The 26,632-nt window shown below is 36.7% G+C and overlaps 1 protein-coding gene across 9 annotated transcripts in view; it reads left to right on the top strand.

Annotated features, from left to right (window-relative positions):
• The window catches only part of PSD3 (pleckstrin and Sec7 domain containing 3), a 796,552-nt gene that overhangs the window by 330,523 nt on the left and 439,397 nt on the right, over window positions 1-26,632 (top strand). For all 9 annotated transcript variants that reach the window (XM_049632446.1, XM_049632450.1, XM_049632452.1 and 6 more), the window contains 2 exons: window positions 20,064-21,144; window positions 23,775-24,170. In XM_049632446.1, coding sequence (XP_049488403.1) covers window positions 20,064-21,144; window positions 23,775-24,170 — 1,477 coding nt within the window. The remainder of the gene's footprint in view (window positions 1-20,063; window positions 21,145-23,774; window positions 24,171-26,632) is intronic.

Below are 26,632 nucleotides of genomic sequence, written 5' to 3' on the forward strand. Positions count from 1 at the left end.
TAAATTGTTTTATGTGAAATGTTGTTAAATTTATGTACAAAATTAACATAAAAATAAACTGTATAAAATTAGCCTAAATTATAGGCAAATTTGTGCAAATATGTACAAATTAACGTTAAAAGTGTTAAAAGATAAACTGAGGTCTATTAAAAATTTTAAGAGTTTATTTGAGCTCAAGTTGATTTGGATCAGTATCCAATATAGGAGATAGGAAGGAGCTCCAACTTGCCGTACAAAGAGGCATAAGGGAATAGGAACAAAAAAAGATACAGTAGGCAACAAAATGGGGTGGTTCTTGCAAAGTTACTTTCCTTTAGGTGTTAGCAGGGGTCTGTCAGGCATATTACCTAACTAGTACTGATCAGGTGATTCATTCCTGATTGACTGGTTTAAGATTACATTTCTGGAAGAGCCAGAACTGTAATTAAGTTATGTCTCAGTTTGGTCATGTGGAGTTAGCAATAAGTGACTCCCATTTGGTGCCAGTTGTCTCATTTTTTATTTCTATTTTTTATTATTGTGTGTTGTTTTTAACATAGGTTACCTTTTACCTTAGAGTGGTCTTTTTTGCTTTTAACAGTATTTCATAGTATAAGGCTCTGGCATTATACCAATCTTGGTATTGCTCACTCCTCTTTTCTGCTCACTTGGATTTATTTCATGTTGTATCTTCCAAGATTCTATTTATCTCTTTACATGAAGCTTAGACTGTACTTTATAATAGAGACAATAGACTAATATATAAAAACTAAATTTTTGTAATCCTGAAATTGGCATCGAGTTTTGTTGTTATTGTTTTTGTTTTTTTGTGTGTGTGTTTTTGTTTGTTTTAAGATCTAAGAACCAGACTTAAAAAATAAAATGGAAACTGGCTCCTCATTTATTGGAATTAGCTCAATGTAAGAAAGTTATTTCAAATAAGGAATTATTGTTACCAGTTCTTCTGATAATCTTGTCTTCCACATGGATTTAGGAGTGAATCAAAGCAAACAATAAAATAATAGGGGATATGGTGATAAAAATTGGCATCATGTAATCAGTCTTGATTTGTAAGAAGGTTTTAATTCTAAAATCTCATATTAAATTGGATAACAGTTTGCTTGCCTGTCTGTATTACTTTGTTTTAAATTTTTGAGAAATAACACAGAGCCCTAGAAATAGTAGACATAGTAGGTCTGCAGGGCCACAACGGGGAAGGAGGCAGAGAGGACTGGGGAGAATACAACTCAGTCTTTAATACGGTTTTTGCAGAAAGGAATGGATAAGGCAGGGTAGGTCCTTGAGTACATTTAGGATTGGTAGTTCCTAGGTGTCCTCCATTCCCCTGGAGGGAATAGGGTAGGAGGAATATTGGTTTAAGAGTGTGAGAGATTGATTTAGGAAATGGGGTCTGACAGTGGATTGGTTGGTTTGTATATCAAAAGTGCACTCCCAGGGGAGTCCATTGCTATCTCTAGGAAATAGCTAATGGGATTGGGGAGGGGTGCTTTGCCTCTTCAAGATCAAGATACTCCAAATGCCAGAGCACCAATACAGGAAATAAGAAGATATAGTCAATACCAACTTTATGTAAATGTTCAAAATATTTTATAATTTAAATTTCGTATGTTTATCAAAAACGTAAAATATTCCTTTAAATTTTAATGAAAAGGTACATTTGATAAATCTGGCTCTTTTTGATTTGTTCACTCTGATAGTTCTGGAAAAAACTGTTTTACAGAAGAGGTACAAACAGAAGATTGGTTTGAAATTTTTAATGGTTCTCTCCTTTGAATATTTTGATATTATATATCCTTTAAGAATAATGGCAGTGTTATTAGATTACATTTCAGAAAAAATATAATTGAGGACTTCAAGATGGCACTACTGTCAGTCTAAATAAAGAGGTAAACTGAGGCAAGCTTGAATCACCAGAAATTGAGTTAGTTTGGGAATGGCAGAGCAATTGCAATTTGGGAAATGCTTGCTGTAGCAAGCTACAAGTGAGTCCATCGAGGGTTTGGGTCAGGCTGTATTTCTGGCCAAGGACTGCAGAGGAGAGGGCCAGCCAGAGTTCAAGCAGGTAAGTTTATTGGCTTGAGGACGGGGAGAGAGTTGTGGCAGATGTTCATTGGTCAGGAGATAAGTCTTGGTCTTCTGTAATTCAGGCATTTATAGGAATCAGTCTCTTAGTTACTAAGTTCTGTTTTTCTGAGGGTGCATGTGTGTGAGATTCTCCATTTCATATCCCCTGGTTCCATTTTAGATTGAAAGAATTTTCACTTCACCTAGTTATGGACTCAAGTGCTGTTTTTTATACATACATTATTTAGAGATGGTGGCCATGAGAGACTAGAGAATATGTAACAAATTTACTTTTGAGTTTTACTTTTTGAAATAGGGAGTTTTACGTGTCAGTCTAAGATAGTGTTAGTTAAAGCCTAATGTGAAATGCTAGACATTTGGAATTGAGACATTTGTGAGGTGGAGACATAGTTCTTCACGGTCACTTGTAGTTGCAGTTATGTAGCCTTTATAATAGCAGTAACTTTGTCAATCATCCTCATTCTTGTATTTTAGGCTTTTTGTTTGTTTTTCTCCTTCAACATTAGCTTAGTAGCATATACCCATTTAGAGACTAAAGGAAATTAAGATGAAGGAGGAGCTTTACACATGCTGTTGTTTCAGCCATTCAACCCTTTGTTGTTTTGTTTGTGATAAGACAACACAGCTACTAAGTATTGGGAAGCAGTATGTTTTACTTTTTCTTTCCCCCAGGGTCATCCATTGACTTTTACTTGACATTGGGGAGGATGCAGGCTCAGAGGATGTTAACAGAAGAGTGATGAGAAGTACCCCAACCCTCTAGTTAGCTGTTGAAACCATAGGGAAATTGTGACCTTCAGTTGTGTTTCATAGGATCTGGAGAGTTGCATTTAGCAGAAAACTTGAATTAAATACTTGAACTAAAGGTTTATTTCTCTCCAACATAAGAGAAGATGGGAATGGGAGATCTATGGTGGGTTTGGGGACTCTCTTTTCGTTTGACCTCCCTAACAGGATGCCTACAGTTACGGATTGCTGCTTTAGGTCTAGCCTCCTTCCATATTCCCAGCAGAAGAAGTTGGGGAGGGCAAAAAGATAAATGCTTCTGTTTCTTCCCCATGTAGAGCTTTTTTGAAAGGCATGCCTGATAACTTCATCTGGTATCTCATCTGATTCATTGATTGGTTAATGTGTATATGAAGCCAGCAAAGGTTGTCCTTTGTTTTTCTAACCAACTCTAGAAAAATAGCAGCTTTTCTTGGAGAGGTTTTCAAAAAGGGAGAGGCTTTTGAAATATTGGCAGTTTTAGTAAAAAAATGTGATATTGATACTAAAAGTAATGATGATTATGGAAACAATACTCATAAACCTTAAGCTCTTATTATATACTGGTTGCTACTTTGAGTGCTTTATTTATTTATAGGCATAGTTCATTAATTCTCAGAATAACCCCATTGTTTTCCTTATTATTTTTTTTTTTTGGATGAAAAAATTGAGCCCTTTAGAGGTTAAATAATTTGCTTAAGTTGACATAATTGAAAAAGGTGGAGCCCAGATTACAAGCCTGGATCCTGTGCTTTAACTATATTTTAATACTGCTTTATAATTTAAAAATCTGCATGGGCTCCTGGGTGGCTCAGTTGATTAAGCATCTGCCTTCAGCTCAGGTCATGATCTTGCAGTTTGTGAGTTTGAGCCCCGCATTGGGCTGTGTGCTGACAGCTCAGAGCCTGGAGCCTGCTTCGGATTCTGTGTCTCCCCCTCTCTCTGCCCCTCCCATGCTCTTGCTCTGTCTCTATCTCTCAATAATAAGTAAACATTAAAAAAAAATCTGCAGGGGCACCTGAGTGGCTCAGTTGGTTCGGCTCAGGTCACGATCTCACCATTCGTGAGTTTGAGCCCCATGTCCGTCTCTGGGCTGACAGCTCAGAGCCTGGAGCCCGCTTCAGATTGTGTGTCTCCTTCTGTCTGCCCCTCCGCTGCTTGCACTCTGTCTCTCCAATTGTCTCAAAAATAAATAAACATTAAAAAAAATTTTTTTTTAAAAATCTGCAGTTTAGGAGCACCTGGGTGCCTCAGTTGGTTAAGCCAAACTTCGTCTCAGGTCATGATCTGAACCCATGGTCCATGGGTTCAAGCCCTGCATCGGACTCTGTGGTGACAGCTCAGAGCCTGGAGCCTGCTTCAGATTCAGGGGAGCCTCCTTCTCTCTCTGCCCCTCCCCCCCATCAAAAATAAATAAACATTAAAACAATTTTTTTTTAATTTTTAAAAAACCTGCAGCTCAGAAATAAGGAAACTAAAGATGAAAGATTTTAAGCCATTGTCTTAAGGTCACTTGAGTAGTCAGCAGTAAACTACTCCTGGGCATTATTTCCAGTTTCGGTATGCTTTCTCTAGGTGCACTTTCTACTTTTATCCTCTTATATATAGGCCAGTCTACTTGAGGGGTAGCTATATTTGGCTTGATGTGGTTCTAAATCTTGGAAATTGTATTCCTCCTTTAGAATTCTTTTGATAAGGAAGCCCTCATGATGCAATTTAGCTTAGTGTTTGTGAGGGTGGACTTTGCAGCCATTGTGCCCATGTTTGAATCCTGCCCGTGCCAGTTTTAGCCACGTGATCTCGGACAAGTTACATAGCTGTTGTGTTTTCAGTAGTCTTATCTGTAAAATGGGTTCATATACTAGCTATCCCAAGGGCTGCTAGCAGGAATAGATGAATTAATACAGTAAACCTGCTTAGGATAGTGCCTGGCACATAGTAAGCATTAAATAAATATTTTCTATTCTGATTTTATTATTTAGCAGAAATTTACTTTCTGTGTTGAAAGGTATTGCATATGTCCAGGGTACTATTAGTGATGTAAAAGTTTATGCCATCATATTTAAAACTAGATGTTAATGTCTTTGAATTTTTCATGTCACATTTTCCAAGTAATATCAATTACCCATTAAATATTAATTTAATCACAGGAATGATAATGTAATCATCAGTAAAATGACTTCAGATGGCAGCATCATTTAGCAGTGAAATAAGGACTGGCAAAGCAGGATTTAGGTCTTCCTACAGCAGCTTTCAACGTTGTATTTGCTCTTTCCTTTTCTGTTTAAACAACACAAGAATTAAACCCTTTTAAAGGGAACCTATCCATTTCTTTTCACAAATGTCATTCTCTCATCAGAGAAAATGCTGCATAATACTGAGATGACAGCCCCACCTCTGATGTCACAGAGGATGGTACAATCCTCCCGGAGCCTTTGCTGGGGTTTCTGCTGCCGCACTGGGGAAATGGTTACATTAAAGCTAACTCCCATCATCTCAATTATCTCCTTGGAAGTAGTTTTCACAAATATAGAAAAGCCCTACGGTGGTTGTTTTCGGTAAGCTACCAAGGTAGAGAGAGACAGGCAGAAAGAGGGCGAGCAAACGAGAGAACAGGCTGCTTAGCCTTTGTGAGAGAGGGACTGAGGCGGCAGCTCCTCTCAGCTAGGGTTTCTAGTGCTCAAAGTGCTTCCATCACCGCGTGCAGTGCAGGGCAAAAGGGGCTGCCAGGAAATTTGAAACTAATTTGCTTCCAGTTGACTAGAACAGCAGATTTTGAATTAGCTGGCTTCTTTTCTAGCTAACTTTTCTCAAGCATTAAGCTGATGAACTGGGCATTTTCTATGATCAATGGGTAACTGCTGGAGCTACAGTAATCTCTGTGAGTAACCTCTATTTGTAGGTCTATGCAGGAAAATATATTTTTATATATCTATCTCTTGTAAAATGCTGCTGTGAAATGATCCATCTGTATTATTGACTGCTTTTGCTTACTAGTCTTGTCTTTTGACTGTCCCAGTAGGAGACTCCTGGGGCTAGACCAGGTTGTGCTGAATCCTGACATAGGGAAGAGCATACTGCATTATTTAGGGATGCCCACGCCAATATTTAACTCCCCAGTCACCAGAAAGATGCCACTTGCCCTCTGAATGCTTTTGCCCAGTACCTTACCTGGCTTTAACCTGGAATGTTTATTTTAGCATCTGACATTGGATTTTCCAAAATTTTTATTTTTAAATAGAAAGCAATATTCTTACCTGTGATTTTATTTCCTTTCATTGTTTTTGTTGTTGTTGTTGTTGTCCAATCGGCTTTCCTAAGAATACAGTTCTCAAAACCTATTTCTCTACTCTCTGTTTGTGATGCATTATATAGAAAGGAGGTGGAAAACGGGCTACCCCTGTAGTTTTAGAAATACATAATATTGTGGTGCTGGATGGGAATATGGGAGGAGTTTCTCTTAAAGAGCTCAAACTCCTTTCCATCTGCATGTCTAAAGTATGGCTATGTCTGAATACCCTAGAAAAGAACCAGGATTAGCCACACAGTAGCAACAGAAATGTTCTGTGAACACTGTAGTTAAGACTGAGGTAGTATCTACTGGAGATTTAGAATAGGTATTTTAACTCCTTAGTTTATACACGAGGGTTTGTTTTCTGTCGAAAGTGTCACTTTTAGAGTAATACAACATTTATTTTTCTCTCACAAGGGAATTTGACTTTAAACTTAATGTAAAATTTGCATTTCAGATATAGTTGGAATTATTGCACATGTTATTTTGCAGCTGAATCCTTAGCAAAACTGTGGGTCTCTTATTGAGCATGAAAATTACTGAATGCAAATATGAATCAGCTGAGGCTTATTACAGATTGGAGGCTGAGCGAGGTTGTTTACCATTGCATCTGACACCTGTCTTGATACACAGCAGTGCAGAGAAGTCCACAGCTGTAGTTTATCATCTCTACTAGAACTCCAGCTGCTTGGCATTAATGGTTGTTGGTTTTTGTTTTTTTTAAGGACTTGTATTTTGAAACATCAATTTCAATTTCTTAAATATTAATGTATTTTATTAAATATTTTATGTAAGAATTTGTATTAATACGACCACATTCATATTAACTTTAGTAGGAGAATGCCTATGTAAATATAATTGTGAAATTATTTAAACGTTTAAACTTTTTTTGTTTTTCAAAATAAAAATTTAAAAAGTCAGTGAAGATCAGAGAAATGTTAAAATTGGGTTTTTCAGAGAATAGAATGGTGGTTATAAGAGGCTGGGAGTGGTGGTGGAGGAAATAGGGAGATGTTGATCAAAGCGTACAAACTTCCAGTTATAAGATGAGTAAGTTCTGGGGATCTAATGTACAGCATAGTTATTATACTTAATAATATTGTATTATATATTTTGAAGCCACTAGCAGAGTAGATCTTAAATGTTATCACCACAAGAAAATGGTTATGTGACATGATGGAGATGTTAGCTTAAACTATGGTGGTAAACATTTTGCAATCTAGAAGTATCAAAGTAACACGTACACCTTAAACTTACACAATGGTGTAGGTCAATTATGTCCCAATAAAGCTGGAAAAAAATAAAAATAAAATAGGGTTTTTAAAAGTGTGAATTCCTAAACAGGAAGAAGTAGTAGAAAATAGATAGAATGGATGAAATCAGAGGAACAGCTCTAATCAGAAGTGATATGGCTGAAAGGAGAAGCACAACATATGGACATAAAAAGAAACAAAAATTATGAGAAGGGGTTGACAGTGGAGAAACATTGTTTGAAAAAAGGAAACCAACTTTAAAAAAAACATGATTTTAAATTCAGCTTAATTTCAGCTTAAGCCGAATTCAGCTCAAATTCGGCTTAAATTCAGCTCTTACCGCTCAGTATTTCCTCTCCGTGACAAGAACAACGTTCTGCACATTGCAGAGACTTTGGTTTAAAATCAATGGGCTGAAAGCATAAGAGACTCTTAAAAACTGAGAACAAACTGAGGGTTGATGGGGGTGGGAGGGAGGGGAGGGTGGGTGATGGGTATTGAGGAGGGCACCTTTTTGTATGGAAACCAATTTGACAATAAAATTCATATATTGAAAAAAAAAATCAATGGGTTGTTCCTTATATCACTCATTTTACCTTCTGTATGGTGTATAAGGTGCCACTCCTTAGCTTACAGAGCTTACTCTGAAATTGACTAGGATGGTAAGCCAGTGTCATTTCCCCAGGGATTAGAAGTGAATGGGAAAAAAATGGGTTCTGAATCACTAGTATGTGAAATTTTGCTTGAAGTAAGTACAGCTGTAACTATTAATTACTCAGGAAAGAGAACGTTCAATTAATACAGTAGTCTTCTATTTGTGTGCACATGCTAATAGCTTGTGTAGTGTCTGGCAGGCCTTTTCCTAGATTCACAGCATGCAAGTACCTGAAATATCTGTGTTTTTGGAGACTTATTAATGACTAGGCAATAGCCAGCATTCTCAGTGACTTATATTAGGGTGAAGAGTGTGTATCAAAATATAATTGTACTTAGATTACTCATTTAGTAAAATCTCATCACTCATACTCATTTTCTGTTATTTTTATCATACTAAGCATATTTTCTTTAGTAAAAATGGATTAGGTTAGTTTTTTTAAAGGCAACTTTTTCTATTGCATTGCAAATCTGAACAACCCATGTATGTGTCACTGTTTGTGGAGAGGCTTATTGATTATTAGACTTAAAAACATTGATCATTATTATTCACAGTTAAGAATTATAGTTACTTGTAGGAGAAGTATATTTGAGAGTTTTCAGCTCTGCAAGGCTTTTTATATTTGCTTTATAAATTGGACCTTTGTCTTCCATTTATTTTTTATCGATTTATGAAATTTTGGACTAAAGGGGAAAAGTAGTCACCCCTCTGTATATGGGACTGAATTCCTGTTTGACAAGTCAGGGAGATTTTAAACTTGTTTCTATAAAACTTCCAGTGTTAAAATAATTTAAGAATTTATAGTTCTTTTATAACACTAACTCATGATACAAGTCTTAAGGTGTTTGCTGATATTCATTAGGGAACGAAGAGCCCCGTGGACATTATTGAATTTAGAAACAAGGTACATGGAAAGGAGAGAAAATATATTTTTAGTGTCTAGGTTAGCTATGATTTGTAAAGAATTGAAAATCTTTGATTTGTACTCATAAAAAACAGATTACAAACCCCTAGTGCACTCTCAGAAGTACCTCATTAGAGTGAACTTGCCCATGCATTTTTATTTTACGAGTAATATATCCAATGACATGTACATTAAAAGTCTGAGATGAAACCCTGTTTTAAAAATTGAAAAGCTTACCTCTCCCTCACCCCTTTTCCTTTAGGTTCTCATGTTAACTTCATTAATGCTATGTACAGATGTTAACATATAGGTGTTTACAATGCTCAAGTTTGTATTTGTATTATTTTAGGATTTTATGGTCTTTTTGCATGAGTAGAGTTGAGTCATTGACCATTAATTGTGCAACAAATTTACTATGAGTTGTAAAATAAAAAAGAGATTATATCACAGTAGAGGTGATTATCTTTCTCTCTTGAGGATTCCAGCATAATTGGAGGGCAAACCCAGACCACAGTGAGCAAGCCTTTCTCTTGGTATGAATGAGAGACTGTATGCTTTCTTTAGTTGTCTATTTCAACAGTTGGACTTTTTAGTTAGGAGGTAGGAATTCTTGGGGTTATCTTTTAGAATAAAAAATGTAGCTTTTTAAATGTAGTCAGAACAACTTCTAGATATTGTCGTAGTACTATGGAGAAGTGCTTCTCATACTTGAATGTGTGTACACATTACCTGAGGTTCTTTTTAGAAATATAGATTCTGATAGGAAGGTTTAGGGTGGTACCCGAGTCTGCATTTTTAACAAACTGCTGGGTGGTATCTGTGCTGCTGTCCCAAGGCTACACTCTGAGTGGGAAGATTCTAGGACAGTGCTTTCAAATAGAATTTTCTGTGATCACATAAAAATGTTCTATATCTGTGTGGTGCAATATGGTAGCCACTAACTACATATGGTATTGAACACTGGATTTTCAATTTTATTTAATTTTAATTAATTTAAATTTAAATAGCCATATGTGGCTGTGGGTAACATATGGGACAACATGGCATTTAGAGTAAGATAATCAATTGAGAAATTTATTCTTAATGGTAATAGCCCCTGTAGGATCATGTGGAAATCTGGAACTATGGACAATATTGTCTTCCCTTAATGTTACCACTGCCTGAACTTTATCTGCAATGGACAAGTGTATACAGATGGAGTTGCTGGATTGTAAGCTCCCTGATAGCAAAAGCCCTGTTGGCCTTGTTCGTTGCTCTGTTTTCCAGTGCTCACCACATACTTGGTGCACAGTAAATGTTGGCTGAGCAAATGGAAGAATTAGCTAGCTGTAATGTTAGGAAGGATCCCCATGTTTCCAGCGTTCTGTTTAAGCCTGTACTTGGGAGTAGGGGACAGAAGGTGGATGGCACTGACATGTGTTATTTTGCTTGTGTTTTGGAGGGTTTCTTTTTGTTTCTGCTGTGAGGTTCTGTTAAATGGTATTCTGTTGGGTATAGGACATTCTTAATTTATCTATTGTTCCAACAAATACATCCATTTTGCTACGTACTAATGTTCTAGGCTCTGGGGATATAATGGTAAAGAAAGCAAAGTTTGAACCTTTTGTAGTTTATATTCCTGTGGTAACAAAACAAAAACAGGACAAAACAAAACCAAAGAATCCCTTTTTAAAAATGAGTGGGTCCAATTTCTATGGAATGTGTATGTATAGAATTCATAATTATGGTTCTTCTGGGGCTTTAGGCATAGACATGATAGTCATATTATCTTGGGAAACCTTCATTCTGTTGCTCAGAATCCCTCATGATAAACTTTTTTATTTCACATTTCAGCTTCTTGTATCCTAGTCTGCAGCAGACTTGCCAAATAGTTCTTACTTTTTTTTTTTTGACCATTTTAAGGAGTTTGCTAGCCAGAATGCAAGAAAATCCATTTCATTTACTGGTCCTCAATCAAAATCATTCTTAGAAGGGCCACAGTCTTTCTAAAGCCCATCATATGGAGCAAGGTCATTTCCTCCTGATTTGAAGAAAAACAGGTGTTTTTTTTTAATGAGGTATAATTGACATATAACATTATATTAGTTTCAAGTGGATAACAATTTGATATTGTATATATTGCAAAATAATCACAGCAATAAGTCTAGTTAACATCTATCATCATATGTAGTTACAACTTTTTTCTCTTGTGATGAGGAATTTTAGGTTCTACTCTTTGAGCAGCTTTGAAATATGTGATACAATATTGTTAATTATAATCACTATACTACATGTTACATCTCCATGATTGATTTATTTTGTAACTGGAAGTTTATACCTTTTGACCCCCCCCCCCCCCACCCTTCACCCATTTCACCTAAACCCCACCCTCTGCCTCTGGCAATCACCAATCATTTCCTGTCTATGAGCTTGGTTGCTGTTGCTGTTTTTTACTTATCTATCATCTATCTATCTATCTATCTATCTATTATCTATCTATCTTTATTTATTTATTTTATTTATTGCTTTTATTTATTCATTCACCCATTTGTTTGTTCATTCTCTCATTCAGATAAGCTTCACGCCCAGCGTGGAGCTCAATGCAGAGCTTGAATTCGTGACCCTGAGATCAAGACCTAGCTGAGATCAAGACTTGGAGGCTTAACTGACTGAGCCACCCTAGGCGCCCCTTGTTGCTGTTTTTAGATTTCCACATGTAAATGAGATAATATGGTATTTGTCTTTCTCTGACTTATTTCACTTAGCATAGTACCCTCAAGGTGTATCCATGTTACTACAGGTGGCAGGATTTCCTTCTTTTTTATGGCTGAATAATGTGTGTGTGTGTGTGTGTGTGTGTGTGTGTGTGTGTGTGTGTGAGATTTTCTTTATTCATTCATCCATCCATGTGTACATGGGCTGTTCCTGTATCTTGGCTATTGTAAATAATGCTGGAGTGAACATAGGGGTACCTGTGTCTTTTCGAATTAGTATTTTCATTTTTTTTTTTTTTTGGACAAATACCCAGAAGTGGAATTGCTGGATTATATCATAGTTCTATTTTTAAATTTTTGAGGAACCACTATACTATTTTCCATAGTGGCTGCACCAATTTATGTTCCTACAACAGTGCATGAGGGTTCCCTTTCTTCCACATCCTCTCTAACACTTGTTATTCTTGTGTTTTTGATAATATAATAGCCATTCTAAGAGGTATGAGGTGATATTTCATTGTGATTTTGATTTGCATTTCCCTGATGATGAGTGATGTTGAACGTTTTTTCATGTACCTGTATGTACATCTGTTTGTCTTATTTGAAAAAAATAAGAACTTCTGCCCATTTTTAAATTGGATTTTTTCCCCTGCTATTGAACTGTATGAGTTCTTTTTATATTTTGGATATTAACTCTTTATCCGATATGTGATTTTCAGGATTTTTCTCCATATCAGTAGGGTGCCTTTTCATTTTGTCAATGATTTTCTTTACCAAACAAGAAGCTTTTTAGTTTTATGTAGAAGGATTTTTTTTTCTATTCCATTTTGTCTTATTTCAGCCCTGTCCCTGTGTCCTAGAAGTTGATGACTATTTAACATACAACCCAAAGCACTCCTGAAATTGATCTTAACATTCAAAAGTAGCCCATTTCTTTCTCTCTATATTAAGTTAAAAGAAAAAAAAATTTAAAAATTAGTGGGTTTAGTTCATCACAGGAAAAGCAACAGGAAACAATGTTAGGGATCTGACCAAACCCACGAAACAGCAGATAATATTCCTATTAGAAAAGGGTGACTCCTAAAGGAATATAAATAGATACCCCCAAAAGTATATATATATTTCACTTGAATGTGAAAAGCTGGTCTTCTCTCTCTTCTCCCCTCCCTCCTACACATTTGACACTACATTTCATTCCTTTAAGGGAAAAATAAATGTAGAAAAGCTATGAACTCTTATTAATTCAGATTCTACTAGTGTGTGGTTTCTATTTAGGCAAGTGCTAAAGTTCTTTTTTTATACTTAGCAAATCCCTTTGCTAAGATGTGAGACCAAATTTAGGCAAGAGTAATTCAGTAAGACTTTCTGGAAGAGAAATAGCTATTTCAGTATTCACTTGGATTCTTACATTAGTAGTAGATACAGAGTGACAGAGGTGAAGGAAAAGCTTTAACAAGTTAGGTATAAGAGCCCACAGCAGTTGGCATAGACTGAGCAGTAGCTTTGTGGAAGCATGTTGAAGTTAGAGAGGGCTGGGCAGAGGGCATGAGGTGATATTGGGTGTGGATACTGGCTGGAGTGGGAGATGTAGCAGCCTCTTGTGTCTTTGCTCTGTCCCTTCTGCCTTCGCCCTGGCTCAGGCACACATCACCTCACCTGTCCTATTGCAAGTAGCCTGTTGTTACTCCTGAGCCTATTTGTGCTCATTCTTCCCTGTACATCCCTTCACATGCTACCAGAATAACTTTTTCTAACATGCTTAACAGATTTTTCATGCTTTGGCAACATTCAGTTTTGAATCCCCTTATGTTTAGTATGTAGCAGGTAATTAATAAATGTTTGCTGAATTTGAAAGAATTTTGGAAGTATCTGTGTATTTATGGGAAGTATCTATGACCTTGTTTCAAAAGGGAGCAGAAAAAAAATCTTTATAGTAAAAGAAGAATTTGGTCTTTTTTTTTTAATCACCCTAATATAAATAGTCCCGATTTTTAAACATAAGGAATAAATCAGAAATTCCAAATAAAAAGGTCAAGATTAATATTGTATGAAGTTTTGTTTGTTGTCAAATACAGTTTAAATGGTGACTTGAAATGCAAACAGCAAAAATAAACTACTCTTGCATTCTAACAAACAGGTGCCTTATTTGAAAGATTTGGTGCTATGCTGAATTCTGTGATGAGCACTCTAACTAAGAGCCATGTGGTCTTTAAGGCTACTTCTACCTAGGAGCTACAACTAGAAGATTTTTCATTCTGTATTGTGTCTGGTAATATCGCTGTTAGAAATAAAGGTCTGACAAGTCAGAGGCCTCTTAGTTTTTTTTTCCAGGAATTTACTCCTGAGAAATAAAAGACTAGGAATCTAGTCCTGACTTGTAATTCTTCTAGAATACTTTGTTGACCATCGTTTCATTTACCTTAGTCAAGTCATTTTGCCTCTCAGAGCATTGATTTCTCTCAGTCTGTGCTAGTTCTTATTTAGTTTAGAAGTAAACAACATTTATTAGAATAGCACTTATTAGAACAGTAAAGTTAGAGCAGGAGAACTGACTGGAATAGTAAAGAGGACGATTTGTCATGCAGGGTTTTGGTTTTTCCCTTCTCCCTTTTGTCTTTCTTTGACCAGTTGCCAAGTTGTTATATCAAGATATCACAAGCTGTTGCCCACAGCTGAGGCATTTGCCATCTCCTTTATGAGATACATTTTAATGACAAGTATTAATTATAGAATGGAGAGATTATTTAATTTCTTTGAGTCCTTTTTTCTTGATTTTTTTCTGGTCACTTCTCTTTGGACCAGTGTACCAGTGTTTATTTTAGTGGTTGTTTTACAGATGGGAGTTTAAACTGTTAGAACAAAGTAGACCTCTAAATGATAAAGTATATTTTTTTTCCCTTTGTTAAATAGATTTCATCATAGTATGTTTTTGATGTTAAACGTATGTATGGCTTCAGTGGTAACTGTGGACAGTTTTGTTAAAACACTTCTGATAGGTTAAAAATTGTAGTCTTTTAAAGCTTTAAAATATGAGGTAATATTACGTTCACTTATTTCATGTGTTTGTACACTATGTAATATACAGCTAAAATTCTCTTGACATTTGTAAGGAGGAGAAGTGACTTCTTATAAGGGATGGTGATTAAAGGAAGGCTTTGAGTTTGGTCTTGAAAGATCAAAGAGGGGATTTGAGTTAGGTCTTGAAAGATGAAAACAATCTGGTCGTTTAGAGATGGGAAGAAAACCTATCCTATGGGGAAAAGAGGTTGAGCACAGACACAGGAGTGTATCCATAGTTAACTTAATTTCCAGTACATATTTGAGAGAACCTTTTCAAGGTATTCATGTGCTGCCCACCTCCTTCAGTTAGAGAAGCAGTAGTAGAGCATATTTGAAAAGGGGGTTGAGCAAGAGAAAGAGAATAGTTTGAGAAAGATACATTGGGACTGGGTTATGGATCCTGACTTCTAGATCAACGAGTTTGGACGTTAGACTTTATTCTCTAGGCAGTGCAGAACTACTGAAAGCAACATAAACTTTTGTTTTAGGAACAAAGTGGGAAAATGAGGCTGGGTTTTGGATAACTATTTCAGAAGATTTTTAAGTTTCAGGGAAAAGTTTGAAGACACACATATTAGAGTACCTTACTACCAATAAAGATGGAGGGGCAGGGAGGGATGTAAAGCATAGTAAAGGTAGAATAGATAAGCTCTGACTTTTATTTATTTTGGTAGAGTACATCATTCAGTTGAACCTGCCTTCTCAGCTGCCTGCCTTAATTATGTTAGCTGGCTGAATTAATTCTTAAATCCCTTCAACCTTTGAAATTCTATATTCTTTGATCCTTGAATATTTGTAAAGGTATACCCTAGCTTAGAGAAATAATGAAAAACATTTAAAATCTAAAGGAAATATATCCTACTGGGGACTAAATACTTCTCTATCTACTTTAAGCTCTTTCACTATGTTAAAGAAAGAAAAACATCTTTTTAGATTATTGACCATTTTCTTTCATTGCATACTAACAACAAATTTATAGTTTGGAAATGCTGAAGAAACTGATGAACACAGAGAAAACTGTTAAAAGCCTAAAAAAGTGTAAAACGTGAACAATGTTTTTAAAAGTTGTAAAAAGGTACCAATATAGGGATAGTTCCCAATTCATTTTGTGAAGCCAGCATTACCCTAATACCAAAACCAGACAAAGATAGTACAAGACAACTGCAGACCAGTATTGCTCAGCAAAAATACTAGAAAGCTGAATCTAGCAAAATATAAAAAGGATTATACACTCTGACCAAATGAGATTTATTCCAGGGATGCAAGATTGGTTCAGTATATAAAAATCAGTTGATATAATAATGGTTACTAGAAAAAAAGATGAAACCCACATGAGCATCTCAGTTAACAGAAAAAGCATTTGACAGAATTTGACACCATTTCATGATAAAAACACTTGACAAACTAGGAATAGAAGGGATCTTCTTCAGCCGGATATAAGGCATTTGTGAAAAGTCCACAACTAACATTATACTTAATGGTGAGAAACTAAAAGCTTTCTCTTAAATTTAGGAACAAGACAAGGTTGTCTGCTCTTACTACTTCTTTTCAACATTATAGTAGAGGTTTTAGCCAGGGAAAATAGACAAGGAAAATAAATAAGAGACATCCAGATAAGAAAGAAGAGAAAAAGTAAAACTATTTATTTTCATGGATGACATGATTTTGTATATAGGAAATCCTAAGGAATCCATAAAAAAGCTATTAGAACTTAAAAAGTTTGGCAAGGTTACAAGATGTAAGTTCAGTGTACAGTAACCAATTGTGTTTCTATGTGCTATCAATGGATAATCTGCAAATGAAATTTTAAAAATGAGAATCCTACTTCTAATAGTTGCAAAAAGAATAAAACACTAAGGGGTATAAATTTAATAAAAGTAATGCAAAATTTGTGTATTTAAAATTATAGAAATTTGCTAAAAGAAATTAAAGAAAATTAAATGGAAAGACAGTCTATAGCATAGGTCAAAAGATGTAATAGTATTATTGTTAAGATTCCAGTACTCTACAGATTCACCCCAGTCTCTCTCAAAATATCAGCTGACAAACTGATCCTAAAATTCATATGGGAAATGCAAGGGGCCCAGAATAGTCAGAACAAATTAGAAAAGGATGAATAAAGTAGAACATACACTTCCTGATTTTACTTTCCACAGAGCTATAATAATCAAGATGGTGTAATACCAGCAACAAGATAGGCTTTTAGCTCAATGGAATAGAATTGAGAGTCCAGAAATAAACCTTTAAACTTATGGTCAGTTGATTTTCTACAAGGATATCGAGGCAGTTCAGTGGGAGATGGAAGTTTTTTCAACAGATAGTGTTGGGACAACTGGATATCCAACATGAAAAATGAAGTTGGGTCTTTACTTCACACCATATACAAAAGTTAACTCAAAATGGATTAAAAATCTAAATGTAGTAGCTAACACTGTAAAAATCTTATAAGAAAACATAGGAATAAATTTTTTGACCTTAGATTGGATAATGATTTGTTACATATAACACCAAAAGCACAAGCAATGAAAGGAAAAAGTAGATAAGTTGGATTTTATCAAAATTAAAAACTTTTGTGCTTCAAAAGACACCATCAACTAAAGGGAAAGACAGCCCACAGAATGGGAGAAAATACTTGCAAAGTATATACCTGATAAAGAACTTCTGTCCAGAATATATAAAGAATTCTTATAGCGTAATAATAAAAAGACAAGTAACTGAGTTATAAAATGGGCAAAGGATCTGAATAGATAGAAAATGTACAAATTACCAATTTGTATATGACAAGATGCTCAATATCAGTCACTAGGGAAATGCAAATCAAAACCACAGTGAGATACCATTCAGTACCCACCAGGACAGCTAAAATTAAAAAAAAAAAAAAGATGGACAATAATGGTACTCTCAAACTTTGCTGGTAGGAATGTAAAATAGTGCAGTTGCTTTGGAAAACTGGGAGCTTCTCAGGCATGAAACAGAATTATCATGAGACCCAGAAATGCCATTCATAGATGTATTACCCACAAAAATTGAAAATAAATGTAGACACAAAAACTTATATACAAATGTTTATTAATCCTAATAACCTAAAAGTAGAAACAACACAGATGTCCATCAACTGATGAATGAATAAAGAAACTGTGGTATATCCATACAATAGAATATTATTTGGCAATAAAAAAGAATGAAGTTCTGATACATGCCACAATGTGGATAAACATTGAAATCATTGTGCTAAGTGAAAAAAGCCAGATACAAATGCCACATATTATAGGATTCCATTTTTATGACATGTTCAGATTCACACAAATCCAGAGAAAGAATGAAGATTGGTAGTTATGAGGGGCTGAGGAGATAAGGCAATAGGGAGTGACAGCTGATATATATGGGTCTGTTTGGGGCGGTGGTGAAATGTTTTGGAATTAGAGAGTGGTAATAGTATAATTTTGGGAGCATATTACAAACCACTGAATCTTAAAAGAGGGAAAAATGTCAATATGCACCTGAGGAAAAGGAATCTTACTGTTTTTAACTATCTTTGTTTTCAAAGTCAGGATTTGAAGAGATGCTCCCTCTTCAGATTTCACCAAGCCACATTCTCTTAGTCTTGTCTTATGAAGGTGTTATAAATACTGCTATCACAGAGAAGTGCTTCTTGGATTCCATCCATACCTTATTCAAATTTAATTTTAAAAATATATTTCTAATTGTTTAAAAAATGGAATATTAAACAGTATATACTCTCAGATGTATTACTGATTGTATATTTTGCATACTGGGGGATACCATATGTTAACACATTTCTTTTTTTTTTTTTTAACATTTATTTATTTTTGAGACAGAGAGAGACAGGGCATGAACAGGGGAGGGTCATAGAGAGAGGGAGACACAGAATCTGAAACAGGCTCCAGGCTCTGAGCCGGCAGCACAGAGCCTGACGTGGGGCTTGAACTCACGGACTGCGAGATCATGACCTGAGCCGAAGTCATACGCTTAACTGACTGAGCCACCCAGGTGCCCCAACACATTTCTAAGTTAAGTTCATTTTGTACATGCCTTAGAATCAAGTCTTTCATGTTCAGTGTAAATATTCAGACATTTATCTAACATTTCACCAAATAGGAAGGTTGTAATTCACAGTGCTTTAAAAACAACGGCACAACAGGGGCGCCTGGGTGGCTCAGTCGGTTGAACATCTGATTTTGGCTCAGGTCATGATCTCACGGTCTGTGAGTTCGAGCCCCATGTCGGGCTCTGTGCTGACAGCTCAGAGTCTGGAGCCTGCTTCGGATTCTGTGTGTGTCTCTCTCTCTGCCCCTCCCCTGCTCATGCTCGCGCTCTCTCTCTCTCTCTCTCTCTCTCTCTCTCTCTCTGTCAAAAGTAAATAAACATTAAAAAAATGACAACAACAACACAACAAATGTCCTCTTGAATAAAGTTGTTAAAGTGAGTACACTGCATTTCTACTGTAGATGAGGATTTTCTTGATACAAAGTAACCAAAACCAAGTTTGGAAGAAAATTGGATAGTGGGGTTGATGTAACTGTAACTGGTCTCCATAAACTCTCAGTTAAAATTTTTCTTCATCAGAATGTTTTCATTGTTCTCAATGACTGCTATTTTAGTAAGAAAATGTAAATTTGGTTCACTGTAGTAAAAATATACTAATTATTGTTTTCACTGCTTCATATATTGGGGTTCTACGTAACACACCGTTTAAATTTTATGTGGCTGGGATCCTGGAAAATTTTCTTAACACATGAAGTATCCTATTCCATTTTGACTTTAGTCTCATTGTCCAGGGATGTTCTGGAGGCATTTCCCACCCCCCCCAGAGAAATCTAATAGTGAAGGGGAGCCTTCCAGCCAAAAAAGTATTTACTGACTTTAGATAGATCATATCTTTGTTCTGAGGCTCTGTCTCAGAGATTGCACTGCACAGATACTTTTGGCTGGATCGTAAGGCTGTTTGTTTTTATGCCCAATATAAATATTTTAGTTACTACTTCATAAATGGTATCACATAAAAGTGATAGGTATTTTATTTTAGTCTCTTTTTGCATGTGCAGCAACTGAGTTTTCTGTGTGGGACCTTATCAAAAGGAGGGTGAAATATGGCATGTGTCATTAGATTGCCTCTTTCTATACTAAAACCTTTGTGGTTACTTTCATGTAAGCTAAATGGAAGGGACCATTGGCAAAGTTACAAGAAGGATGTGTTGCAGAGTGGTTGAGGGCAGGAGACAGTGAAAGAATCAAATAAGGATTATTGAGTACCTAATATGTGTGGATATTTATCATTACATATTCTAACCTATTGTTCAAAACAAGTTATGTGTCCCTTCTGTTCTACTCGTAGGTGATCATGGAGGAAGCACTTTACTCCCACCAAATGTCACAAATGAATTTCCAGAATATGGGACCATGGAGGATAGTGGAGAAGGCCTAAGAACTTCTCTTGGGTTTGATACAGAGTCTCTGCCAGGCTGCCCACAAGGGCAGCTGGGGGTCCAGCTTCTTCATGGCCACCAGTCTGGGCTTGAGAGTGTTACCGAAGGACCAAAAGATGTCAGAGAGTCCCTCTCTCAAAGTCACCTCAAGGAACAAAGTTTACAACCCATTGACTCCTTGATTTCAACCCTGAAAGCCACAGAGGCCAGAAAAGCTTCAGGAACATTACAGGCTACAAAGGTACTGGACAAAGATGCTATTTCTAGTTTTTCAGTTCAGCAGGTGGATAAAGAGCTGGACACTGTCCCTCATAAAACAAAGAGACAGGGAGCCAAAAAATTATTTCCTCCTGGCCAAGAAAAAGCACCAGATATACCTCTTTCAGCTGAAGTTACGACTGAGGAGAACTTTTATTTGAGCATCCAGAAGGATCAGACTGTACTCTTAACCGGAGAAGCTCAGGCACAGCTTTCCAAGATAACTAATAATGGTAGAAAAGGGGCTGTCCATGTGCAGGAGCCAGCTTGTTCTATATCCTCCCTGGGGAGCCCAGCAGTGACGCATACCTCTGCAGGCAGTGTTGCTCTTTTGAGAGAGAAGAGGTCTGATCAAGGTAGCTCCACAGGACGCCCAGGCCGGGTCAAACACGTGGAATTTCAAGGAGTGGAAATATTGTGGACAGGAGGGGAGAAAAGAGAGATACAGCATCCTGTGGATTTTGAGATATCATTGGAAAGGAGCACCTCTCCTGAAAACAGAGAACTTTCCAGAGTGCCAACCCATCTCATTTCATGTGCTGGTTTGTATAATTCAGTTGGTTTAACTGAGAGTGTTTGGGATGAAACCTGGAGATCATCAGAGAAGCTGGGCACCAGCTCAGGGACGTTTTCCCCTCTGCCTCTTGTTGAGAGTGGAGAGGATGAAGTCTTCCTAAAGGAAAACAAAGAACATCTTGAGAAGAAACCTGAACTGGAGAGAGACAAGGAAAGGTGAGCTCCCACAGTCATCCTGCTGTCTGTGATGCCTTGTACACATTATAAGAGATCTTTATCCTGTGCTTGGCCATGAGTACTCAACATAATATCCTGGGTCCTTGTTATTATAGAATGGAAGAGAATTTATTATAAGCCAGATTCCTTCTAAGTCTCTAAGATATAAAAGTGATCTTGTTATAAAGCTGTGCATTAGGCATAAACTGGGGAGGCAGAGTTACAGAGAGGCTGTGAACACCATACTCATGTGGATCCATTTCTGACGTTTTTTATGTTTGACAGGTTTCAACTTTTCCAACATTAAGGTAACTAAAATACCCCACAGTTATCTTTAATAATATGAAAAGGTTTGGACTCTTGACATATCCTATAATCACTATATCCTATCTTAGGCACTTCTTCTGTGTGCAACACCAGTGCCTATATACAAGCCGCATACATGTGTGAACGCAGAGGTTTGGGTTTGGGTTGCCTCAGTTTTCTAGGTTTAGAAAGGAGGTCAGGAGGTCAGAAGTAGACTTTCGAATTCAGTTGTTCTGTGGCATTCACATGAGAATCCCTTCTTACAAGTAGCATATGTTTTGATTTTGGGCCTGATAAATCAGCTTAGCATGATATGGTATCTCCTGATCTTGCCATACATTTCTGACATCCATATCAGCTTAGAGCCTGGATAAATGGAAGACATAACTCATCTTTGTTCACTTCTTTTCATTGCTGTCTTGACCATACAGTGCTCCTTCTGGCAAAGTCATTTGTCATGTACTCTCATTTCCAACTTGTACCATCTTTTCATCCATCAGTCCTCATAGCATCACATTTTTTAGTTTATGTGGGAGAACATCTGTGTCAAGGCTGAAGGGTTTTTTTTTGTTTGTTTGTTTGTTTGGTGTAAGGAAATACATTTTCCTCTATAGTTAATTAACAAATCCACCTAGAGTGATGCTCCTCTAGGAAGGTTATCAGGACTCCTCCTCTCCACTTCTTCCTCCCCAACCCCCCTAACACACAAAATCTCTAGATGTCCCTCAAAAGCAGCCTTGATATGCGGCACATGGCTCAATAGTTATAGTCCCGCTGAAATATACACTTTTGCTATTGTGCATATTATTAATTTATTCCACCCTTCCCCTCTCCCTTCTTCCACAAATAGTTTTTGACTGTCTGTGATGTTCTTGACCCTGCTAAATACTGGACATAAAAGAATGTTCAAAATAGATAATAACTTGTGGTCATTTCCCTCATGGCGTTTACTGCTAAAGATAAACACTGACTACATAAACATGTTAATAATTATAGGATCACAAATTGTGGTAGGTTCTGGGAAGGAAAATAACAGAGACATACTAGAAAAAAATAAATTCGGTTGATGGCTTAGAGAAGGCCTTTCTGTAGAAATGATAAGTAGGCTGAGACTTGAGAAATGAATATGAGTTAATCAGGCAGAAAATGGGGAAGAATATTCCAGGGAGGAAGGGAACAAAATGTGCAAAGGAGCTGCTGGATTGCCTAGCTATGTGCGCTTCCTAGAGTTGTGTGAAATGAAGTCTTTATGGAAAGTTAGAAGATTTGAAACTCAATAGTGTGGTTGGTGCATAAGGAGCTGTAGGGTTGGGAAATGAGCATGGAGAGGTAGGGAGGAGCTTCCCATTTTATTCCATGGGCAGTGAGAAGCCATTAAGAGATATAAACCCAGAATACTATTTGGTATGTGGTAGACCTTTATAATTTAAAAACAGCAAAGACAACTGTATTGTTGATTGTGAATCCTCATAATAGATTTATGTGAGGTAGTTTTCTATTTTTATTCTTATTTATAGGAATTTGAGGCTTAGAGAGATTAAGTAAGGTTTTCTAAAGTGATATAGCTGGTAATTGGCACATCCAACATTCAGCCCCAGGTTTTTCTAACTCTTGAGCTTTGCTGTTATGGAGTTTAAAAAAATTTACTTAATTATCCTAATATTCATTTTTAATATTTGAACACAGTGCTGCATACTAATTAATTGTTTATAGGTTTTCACTGTTTTGGTTAGCCTTTCAATAAACATGTTTGTTGGCTTTTAAAAAAATTGTTTTTGTTTTTAAAGGTCATTCGCTGGCTGTCGAATTTTGGGTCTGAAAACTCTCTGCAGTGCTGCCTTGTTGTCAGCAGGGGGCGGCCCTTGGATTCTAATCTTCTCATCCTCTTGAGGGCAGTTGGTCTTGTTTAAATCAGAATGTATTAATAAACCGATGAAAGTTTAGTGCATTTTTACTCCATTAAGTTTACACAGTATATTTATCTGTGTTCTGTTAAAATTAAGGATGACAGTGGCTGTTAACAATTTGAATTTGTGGAGTTTAGTTGGCTAAAATGAGAATTTAATATTTCATTCAAATATAGTCACATACTAGGAAATTAGTTTGAAACTACAGAAATTATTTAGACAGCACATGTATGCTAAGAGATTCTTCAACCCGAATATGTTTCTGTGATAGCTTCCTTTTCAAATATATTAAGACATAACCCAAAGAACAAAATTGTTAGCTTTACAGAATATTATCTTTCTTATATGGTTGAAAGGGAAAAAGTAAAAAGAATATTAACCTAATATTGAAATTCTTTATTCTTATTTTCTTTCCAGGATTCTTGAGCAAGAGGAGCACTTTAGGGGAGGAGATGATGATGTCCTTGGGCCTGCCTATACAGAGGACTCCACTGATGTGTACAGCTCCCAGTTTGAAACCATTTTGGACAACACTTCCTTATACTACAGTGCTGAGTCCTTGGAGACATTATATTCAGAACCTGATAGCTATTTTAGCTTTGAAATGCCTCTCACTCCAATGATACAGCAACGCATTAAAGAAGGCAGTCAGTTTCTGGAGAGGACAACAGTGGCAGGACAGCAAGACGTCCTGAGTGTCTCAGCAGATGGTGGAATAGTGATGGGTTATTCTAGTGGGATCACCAACGGGCTGAATGACACCAGTGACTCCATCTACACGAAAGGCACACCAGAGATTGCTTTCTGGGGAAGGTACTAATTCTATCCTCATTAATTTCATGCGGTGGTTTTTGTATCACTTTCTCCTTGGGAAATCTGAGAGTGGAATATATCTGAGGAGCATTTGGCCAGTTCCTGTGGATATAAGTGAATTCTGTGAGTAGAAAGTAATTTGGGTTTTAGGGACAGTCAGAGTGCGCTTTAGCAGTTTCCCAAATTGGGAAGCTGTGGTTATCGTATATGGTGGTATTTCCTGGATTACAATATATAAATTGTATCCCGAGCAAATATTTGTGGGTGATGAGTAGGTGTTAGCTGCCATGGTGTACCTTTGGTAGCAGTGGTATGGTGCTATGAAAAGAACACTGAGAGATGTTGGCTTTCATATTGGCACTGATATTGGTTGTTGGCTTGGAGCAGGTTGCTTGACTAGGCCAGAAGTTCCTTAACTGCAAATTGAGGGTGTTGGATTAGATGGTCAACCAAGTATCTTCTAGGCCTTTGCTCTGTGATGTCCTGTTCTGTTGAGCAGTCTTCTATTCCTGAGATGGGAAATATCCGATTATATGGATGCTTGATAGAGCTAATACCTTGGTTAAGGCTATAAATATTTATTTTCTCTCTCTGCTTTAGGATTTAAGTCTACTTGGGAGGTAAGACGACAAATTATATAGGTTACATGTGCCCTACCTGTCATTTAGTTATTCTTTGTCTATTTATGGATTATCCAGCATTTCATTTCTTCTTGCTCATTATCTTTGGGTCATTCACCTGTTTTTTAGCATCTTTATCAGTGGGTAGAGAATGCTAAACTTCTTAATGATTTTATGAATTCAGTTTTGATATAATTTTCCTCAATTAAAGTGTGTGTGTGTGTGTGTGTGTGTGTGTGTGTGTGTGTGTGTGTTGGGCAAAGTCAAGGGGAGATTTAAGGGGATAAACTATTTTAAAGCTGTATGAAATAGTGTCAGCACTTTTTTTAAAAAGTCAGTATTTATTATACAGGTTTCCAATGAACCTCTCTTTGTGAGCATCTTATGTTGAGTGTTTTCTATAACCAGTTTATAGGTTTATAATTCTTGCATGAACACATTCAAGACTGGCATTTATAAATTGTAGCTATGCATTTCCATGTGAAATGGAACATCCAAATGGATGTTGATTGCTTTCTTGGGTCACTAGTGATATAATGAAACAACACTAGTCTCAAAAGCAGAAGACCTTAGTCTGAATTACTTGGGCAAGCCACTTATTTTCTCTGATACTCACTTTATTTATTGGAAAAATTAGGTTAATGGTATCCAGCATGCTATGTAGCTGTGAGATTTAAAGAGTTAATATAGATTAAAGCAACTAGCACAGTGTATGGTGCAAAGTAGGAGCTTGAGTAAAGGTGTGAGTCAGAATTGGTTGGTGAGTCCACATTTAGACTTTCTCTATTTCCGGGGCTGGGGTGGGAGGGGGTGTCCCTGAGGGTAAGGTGTTTCTGAGGACCATGGTCCTCCCCTTGGGGTGGGAGGAAGGCCCTTTTGTTTCACCATCATCTCTGATAACTGTAAATTGAGATAAAATGCAATAGTATAGGCATGCAGATAATTTTATTAGAACTTCAGTCCAGCTTTCTGGGGTGAGTTGAAGTTGTTTATATTACAGACCCAAAAAATAGATGGGGGAGCTGAGGTATTTTGGGCTGAGAGGCTTTGCTGCAGAAGCTTCAGGGAGAGTAAGTAAATAAAAAGAGATGAACATCAGAAAGTCAAATCAGGAAGGAATTAGGTGAAATGTTTATCAAATGTATGGTTTGCTTATTTACAATAGGAAGTAGTCATCATTGGGGCCAGTGTGGGTGCCAGTCATTATTAGTAGGGCAGAGTTAGATAGTTAAGAAAGAGTATTTGGCAAGTTATAGTATATTTTAGCATCTCAGATTTAGACAGCAGTACACTTTAGGCAATCTGAAGATAAAGCTTCATTACCTGCATTGTCAAACCTTGAGATCTTGGCCAGTAGTAAGACAAACTGAGAAACAGACTCTAACTATGGAGAACAATCTGATGGTTACCAGAATGGAGGTGGGTGGGGGGATCAATGAGCTAGGCGGTGAGGATTAAGGAGTGCACTTGTGATGAGCACTGGGTGTTGTATGGAAGTGTTAAATTCCTAAATTATACACCTGACACTAACACTGTGCAACTAACTGGAATTAAAAAAAAAAAGACTGAATTCTAATATGAATGAGAAGCATCTTAGGGATGTGTCAGCCACCCTTCTTTCAGCTCTGATACTCTTCCATGTGATTCCTGACTAGTGGTCATTCTTCTCTTCCTTTAACACTTCTGGTAACTTGAACAGACCTATTTGTGTTCTTCGAGTTGGCATAATATAATATGTGGTTACAGGTGAAGAAGGTTTTGTTTTATGATTTATGTGTCCATTCAGGGTTAAAAATGTAGGGTGGGCTCAATGATCTAAGAAGTTTTATTTATTTTTTCCTA

The sequence above is a fragment of the Panthera uncia genome, chromosome B1 (genome assembly GCF_023721935.1).
Source record: "Panthera uncia isolate 11264 chromosome B1, Puncia_PCG_1.0, whole genome shotgun sequence".
Classification (NCBI taxonomy): Eukaryota; Metazoa; Chordata; class Mammalia; order Carnivora; family Felidae; genus Panthera; species Panthera uncia.